The sequence below is a fragment of the Chaetura pelagica genome, unplaced genomic scaffold, assembly GCF_000747805.2.
Source record: "Chaetura pelagica isolate M959 unplaced genomic scaffold, ChaPel_1.0 scaffold547, whole genome shotgun sequence".
Taxonomy (NCBI): Eukaryota; Metazoa; Chordata; class Aves; order Apodiformes; family Apodidae; genus Chaetura; species Chaetura pelagica.
This window is the reverse complement of record NW_009953806.1, coordinates 245354-252768: the sequence shown is the minus strand read 5'-3', so window position 1 is coordinate 252768 and position 7415 is coordinate 245354. Positions and strand designations below refer to the sequence as shown.

The following is a 7415-nucleotide window of genomic DNA, read 5'->3' as shown; positions in this document are numbered from 1 at the left end:
GTGATTTATTGTTTTGTGGGGTTTTTTTCCTAAGTCTACCAGGAGAGTTCTTCAGAACTATTAAGATAATACATTTATATTTTAGAAATAATTATATTCATTCAAATTTAAAGGTATAGGGTCTTGGTCTAGAAACTTTTTAGGCTGCACAACTAATCTTTCTCACAAGAGTAATTACTGAGACTACTCATGCAAACCAAGTTATTCACGTGGTAAATGTCAGCAGAATCAGACTCTAAATTAGCATTTTAGGGGCATACTGCTGCCTCAGTGGATTATTCACAAATAGAGAAAAATATGGGTAGTTTTCAAACAATTGTTGTAAACTCTTCCTATCCTGACATCTTTTGAATGTTTAGCAGTCTTAGAATGATCATAGCTGGCTTCTGAACCACTAGATATAGAAAAATTAATGGAAAAAATAAAGATGATTATTCTATCTGCCAAAAAAAACCCATTTTCTCCTAAATGCAAAGGTAACTGCTCTGCTACATAAACAAGAGTGTGTATATATATATCCCCCTCTAAGCCTGATGACATTGTGTTTGTGGAATACACAGAACTGCAAGGAAATTTCAGACTTAAGCAGCTTATAATAGAACTGGTTCAACAGTCTGTAACAGCTGTCTTCAACCAAATTTTATACTTTCCTCCAGATGACAATAGCTTTTAAAAACACTGAAATACTTTGAGCAGTAGCTGCAACACCACAGAAGGTGGTCTTGAGGATAACACTTTTAAAATGTTCTTTTTAAAGCCATGCCTAATAATAATGTTAATTTTCACAAAGTAGATATTTTCACTTTACCTTCACCTTGTTTTCTTAAGACATTACTTCAAACTATTACAAATATCACACCCAAGAGGACAGCTTTATAAAAAAAAGAAAAAAAGGAGTGTTTAATTTCACATTTCAAAAGGAATAATTTCAAAAGGTTTTGTCTCCCATACTAAGTAGTAGTCTCTAGAAAGTCTTAAATATTGTGAAAATTCTCCATACCTTGACCCTTTGTGCCTTCCTGCCATAAAGCATACTGAAACTCACCACTGATGTACTACTGTAGTCCATGTAAGAGAGATTCAGACAACGTAACAGGTCATCCCAATCCTTTATTTATGGACCTGCCATGTACTGAATAGCCACATGCTCTTTAGAAACCCTACTCATAGAACCATGAGAATATAATACAGGTTGCCAGTTGACACAAAGTCTTGCTGATGTTAAGTACAAGACAGCCAAGACCATAACTAATTAAAGAGTTTTTGATGCTGCTTCGGGATGTATCCTAAGGTATAAGCTGTCCCATCAATTGAAAAATAGGCTGTATGTACAGAAGTTCAAAGAAAGTTGTTTAAACAGACAGAGCAACTTCACAGCACAACAGACCACGTGATTTAGCCATTCAAGATACAGGCTGTAAAGAAAGTCACATTCACGGCAGATTTCCTAGCTCAGGCAGTGTAGTACTAAGTTGGTTTGGACGAGAACTACCTCCACCCCCTTAGGAGCTGAACCTTTAGACAAGACTGATAGAGCTCATAACTAAGCAACACTGTGGTGCTATCTGAAGACTTCTCAGAAATATCCAGCTAAAAGGCTTATAGCAAAATCACCTTCAGCTTCACCAGCAACCAAAGTTGCAACCACAGCTAAAACCTGGTTGATCATGTTGCTAATTTCCCCCAGCCCCAGTTCTTATGTAGTAGGCACTACTATTCAATCATTTGTTCCTAACTGAACACTTTTACTTTAAGACTTACAGAAGGACTGTTGTAGTAACAATCACCTGTTATAGCAGTGTTTACTGTGGCTTTGGTTTCCATTGCACTTCTACAATTACACTGGTGTGACACAAATTCCTGTTTTGAAGCATACTAGGTATAAACAGCTTTGTGAACATACTACTATATATATAGTGTACTAGAATTTTTTTGTTCTTTAACTGAACTACAGGAGAAACATTTCTATCCACCTAAGAAAGGTATCACAACCTTAATCAAACTGTATCTTAAATAGACTTCTTCTGAAAAGAAGGCTGAGTTTCTTCTCTCAGAGATAAATTTTGCAAAGTTCTTCAGGTCTCCAGTTCGCTCAGAAGAAGTTGAGGACATTCAGACTTTTACCTGATTACATCTACAAATTATTATTCACTATGAGTAAATCACTGACCAATCAGACAGCTCCGCAGACATCAGGGTAAATGGTGTAAAAAGAAAGGATTTCATTATTGGAATTCCAGTTCAAAACCAAAAAAAACCAAAAGCACCACTTAACCCAGAGATGGATTTTTTTTCCCCAAAACCGTAACTCCTGCGAAAGTCTGTCCTTTACATTGAATGCTGAACTACAGGAAACACATTTTTAAAAATTTAGCGTGCATGTGCAAACGTAAGAAATACTGCATGTAAACAATCTTATAAAACAAATCTGAGTTCACTGAAGTTGCAGGAAGGTGCATTTATACTCTCCACTGGCATGCTAACAGGACTACATCAGGTATCCTTTGACAGCAGCTTGGCACATCACACTTACAGTGGAAATGCAACATCCTACATTTAGACATTAAAAAGAAAACAACTAAAAAGACCTGAAGTGCTTGATGTTTAATGTATAAAAGAAAATACTTGAAGGAAGTATCCACAAGATCCATGAGAAATCATTTTGAATTTCAGAATCCCAAGGAGACGAATTGGCTGTCAGATAACAATGCGCCTTCAGAGGGACTTGGCAGTTGTAAACAAGAGGAATTTTCTCAGCTTTTCCTCACAAATATGAAATATTTGCTCTTAGCCAACAGCTGGGGCGGTTTAAAGACATCCTGCATATATATTCAAATTACAAGTCACCCACACACCTAACACTGACTGAATTCCAGCAAATTAAAGAAACTGACAAGTACTGGAGAAGATGCAAAATTATTCTGCAGACAAAACAGATCTAACCTTGTAGGTCTAAACAACTACATTTTCAAATGTCAGTTTGCATGCTGAAGATGCAACAAAAATAACCCACAAAAGTAGCCACAATTGTAAGCATTTATCTTCAGAACTATCTTACGTAACTGGACAACATTTACTCTTTTCCAAAGATTTTACAGATTTATCAAGGTAAAAACTAAAACTGCAAAAAAAATAAAATGGCAAAAAGCCATTTTAACAAGTTTTCTTTTAACAAGTTTTAACTAGGAAAGTTCTTTTTTTTAGTATTATAATTCTGTACTTCAGAAATCCTATTATTAAATGCCTGGAAATCATGACATAAGCTAAAACAATTTTTTTAATGTTAACAAATCACAGAGCAGGATCTTGCTTCAAGATAACCAAGAAATAAAATTGACTATATGCTGTTTTAAAACTTAGCCAGTACTTGGTATCTTAATGTCAAACCCTACTCACAGTGAAAGCACGATCTTTTAAAGTTTATTAACGTTTCATGTATGTGTACTTACTTTTGCAATATGAACTACACCACTGTTTAATTTTTTAGTTAAAACCTATAAACCAAATCTAGGAATGTGTATATATTATTCCAATATGCCCCTCAGCAGGAGAAGTTGTACTAAACTCCTATGCTTTGTACAAAGTTTAAAACACATTGTAAAAAAGCATTGCACTAAGTTCGTTTTAATAGGACTTCGAAAAAATCTCACTATGCATTTCTAAGAGCAATTACTCATTAAAATGTATTTTTCAAAGATTGCACTATATAATGACACTTTCAATTTTTAGATGGAAAAGTTACTTTGGATATTTGAAAAAAAGTAATTATCTCAAGTACATGATATGTGAACCATTACAGAAAGATCATCATTACACTAGTGATTACTAAGTCTCTTCAATAGCTTCGTCTATGTGACCAAACAAACCGTAATGGTTTATGGTTTTTTGTTTTAAACACACAGCAACTGTGGATACAGAGTACAACTGTAAGACAAACAGAATCTTTAGGCCAATGCTGCCTAGTCAGCATCTTGCCTTTAATGTCAGATGTCGTAAGTTGAACAATACATTAAAAAAAAATCATTTTAATAAATGCAGCAAAGTAAGAAAGCACATACTGAAAACTAAGCAGCTATTATAAAAAGCTAAACCAGTTTGGGAATTACTAATTTTCTATGTCCTACTGCAACCAAGCAGGTGTTTGCTCTTCAGCTTCACCAGACAAGATCCTCTCATCCCCCACATCTGTTTTTTTAAAGTCCAAATCCAATTTTTGAAAACACTTGATTTTTTTCCCCAAGTCTTTGTAAAAGCTTTAATCATATAAAAACTGGAGTAGAATTCAATTACTGCTTTTATATTGTGTAAGAAGACACCACTTTTTAACTAGCAATTACTTCCAATAAGACATATAAAACATCCAGCCACTTCCAAGACATATTAACATATAACACTTCACCACAGAGAATAGCCTTTTTTAAGTGTGTTCAGGTTTGAAAAAGTCCTTGTGTATTCAAGGGAAAATATTTGATAGTATTAAAGTTATTTCTTACAAGATAACTGCACTTCACACTTTAAACCTGGGTTGCTCAAAAAAGCTTCTCCCCCCCACCCAAGACCTGCACATTCTGCTTGAGTATTTCTTCTTTCTCTTGTGTCTCTAAAAGGATAGTGAAAAAAGTGAACCCAAGTGAAAAAAAAAAAAATTAAAAAAGAGGCCTGAATGCCTTAACCCACAACTGACTTAATAAAAAAAACTGTCATGCTTTTAGAATTAAAAAAAAAATAAAAAATACTTACAGCCTCTCCAGTTCTTTTAAATCCTGGAATGCTCCTCTCTCAATAGTACTGATCTTGTTCTCCATGAGCTGACTGAAATACAGAATTTTTTATATGAAGGTTTTAATAGTTCTGAGATAACTTGTTGCATTAACAGTAACCATTTAAAGGCAATTACATTTTCATTAAAATGGTACAACGTCTACTTTAACCTTCCAGATCCCTGTCATCAACACTTTACATGACCTCACATACCCAAAAGGGAAAAAATAATCCTCAGTAAGAGAAAAAGGAATACATACCATATTTACTCATTTACTTTAAGAGTCTCAAGTTAAAAAGTTACATATATGTATACACTGTGTGCACACACACAAATACTGCATTTCTCTTCGGCAAGTTATAGGACTCCAGCTGAACAGTATGCAAGTGATATTAGTCTCACATGAGAGTAACAAAACAAAAATACTGAGCTGCAGAGTTAAGAAAAAACACCAGTGAAAGACCGCACAGATACTGTAATTGTAACTGTGATTTTGTTTTGGAAAAAAACCTGAAAGTTAGTTCAACATATTGTTTCAGAGAAAAACAGAAAAGGATTTTATATGACTACTTGCTCAAATGAAATAGCCTTAAGCAAATAAGTAAACTCTGTATTATTTTAAACTTGGTATGAGAGACATCACCCCCCAAAAACCCCAAACCCCACAGAATTTCCAAAGCTTCCTAACACGTGAAACAAAGCCATTTACCAAAAAAAAGCCCACACCAAATAAAATAATTCCTTCCTCAAATCCACTGTTAAAGTGGTCTCTTTTTGCCCAGGAACTATAGAAAAGCAATAATCATCCCCTGGGACTTACTTTTAGATTTAGTAAAGTAGTAACTTTTTTTTCTTAATGAATTCCCTTATATTTCAGTTAAGACTACCCATTTTCAGTGTGGACTATAGATTTCCTAACCTTAAACTGAAGCCCTCCAACAGTTATTCAATCAATTTTAGCATCTCTTATTTGTAAGCTACATTAAATCCTCAAGTTCCAATAACCATAAGGAGATATTAAAATGTTCAAGTGACGTTTAAAGCAGTCGCTAACTTAGTTTATCAGTGTATGTAACACTTGGGGGAGAGGCTGTAAGCTCAGACACAGTAGCACAATAATTAAAAAATAACCCATCCATTTATAAAATAAAAGATAACTAATTCAGTGGTTTTTATAACTGTAGCATCAGTCCTAAAAGGTATCAGTGATAGAAAAAAACTTACAGAACTCGAAGATGCCTTAGACCAGCAAAGTCAGTCTTGGTGATTCTTGTGATGTTGTTCCCATTAAGATCCCTAGAGAAGAACACTTTATAAGCAGCAAAATTAAAACATTCAAAAGTTACTTTTAAATTGTTCTGTTTGTTTTCATTAGCACAGCATTTTCTAAAATCAGGAGATGCAAATGAACCAAATTAACCATCCCTACAACTAAAACTGTGAGTTCCTGATTTGCAAGTGAATGAACGTTTACCTTGAAAGCAGTAGTTTCACACTTTGGAATAAAAGACCCTTGCAAAGTCAGTTCTGCCTGTTGTTAACAAAGTTCGCATTTATATTTAACAATATAGAAGAGTCAAAACCTGTCTCAACAAACAGTCATAACTACATTTAGAAAACCACTGAAGCTTTATATATTTAAATATGCTACAGTATTTGACTTTTACAAAAACTGACTGAAATCAAAACAATTTTCACCATTTGTAAGCAACTTTCATAATATTGCTAGAAAGGCAGAATAGGGCTTAACTTCCTCCAGCAAACATCAGCTTTCAAACACGCATAAGGTTGTTGGACAATATGCCATGGGAAACAATTTTATGAAAGTTAAATTCTTTGCTTGCTGCATAGGAAACGATACTGATTGCAGAATGCAAAGCATGAACAGAAGCAACACAAAACTATATTTAGGCCCTACCATTTCTGTTCATACTTCAGCACTACCTTCTCTCCTGGAGTAATATGCCTCTTTTTCACAAGATTTTTGGGGTCAAGTTGTAAACTTCCCTCAATTCCAATCACTGCAAATAAAACCTAGACTTAACAATCCCTGAGGTAAACCATCAGGAAGAGGTACTACATGGAAATGACCCTAACAAATATACCTCATTCCCAACGTAGTTAGGGGTAAAAAAAATAAATGAATCTGTGTGTGTGTTTACACCACAGGCAGGTAAAACACGACTGTAAAGAAACCGCGCAAGTCTCAGCAGGAGTGTGTCCCTGATACTCTTCCTGAGTGAAATTCATCGCTCAAGACGTGTTCATAAGCCAACATTTATTTCTCACTCTCAAGTAATTTAATGTCATCTCCTCTTCCACTTCCTAGACCTTCCTGAAAGTCAGCCTGATATGGTAGACAACCGATCACAGGCTTGTTCTCCCCCAAGTCTAGAAAATACCCCAGGCGGAGGGTACACGAACGGTCTCAAAAAGAGGGCTGGGGGAGGGATTACAGTTAAGGCACAACTTACTGTCTCCCCTGTTCATGAGAAGAGGGCTAAAACATCGCAGCGTGCCCGCGCCCCGCGGCAGAGCGCGCTTGTGCCGGGGCAGAGCGCCGCCGAGCTCCAGCTTCACTCAAGGGCAGCGGGCGCCCGCCCACCTCCCAGCGCGGAGCCACCGCAGCAGCCCGCAGCGCGGGAGCCAACGC

At 35.8% G+C, this 7415-nt stretch overlaps 1 protein-coding gene across 1 annotated transcript in view; it reads right to left on the bottom strand.

The window, feature by feature from the left end:
* The window catches only part of SLIT2 (slit homolog 2 (Drosophila)), a 265523-nt gene that overhangs the window by 252493 nt on the left and 5615 nt on the right, over positions 1-7415 (bottom strand). The window contains exons 2-4 of the mRNA XM_010001251.1: positions 6681-6783; positions 5987-6058; positions 4741-4812 (exon numbers count right to left, since the gene is read on the bottom strand). Of these exons, the coding sequence (XP_009999553.1) occupies positions 4741-4812; positions 5987-6058; positions 6681-6783 (247 nt within the window). The remainder of the gene's footprint in view (positions 1-4740; positions 4813-5986; positions 6059-6680; positions 6784-7415) is intronic.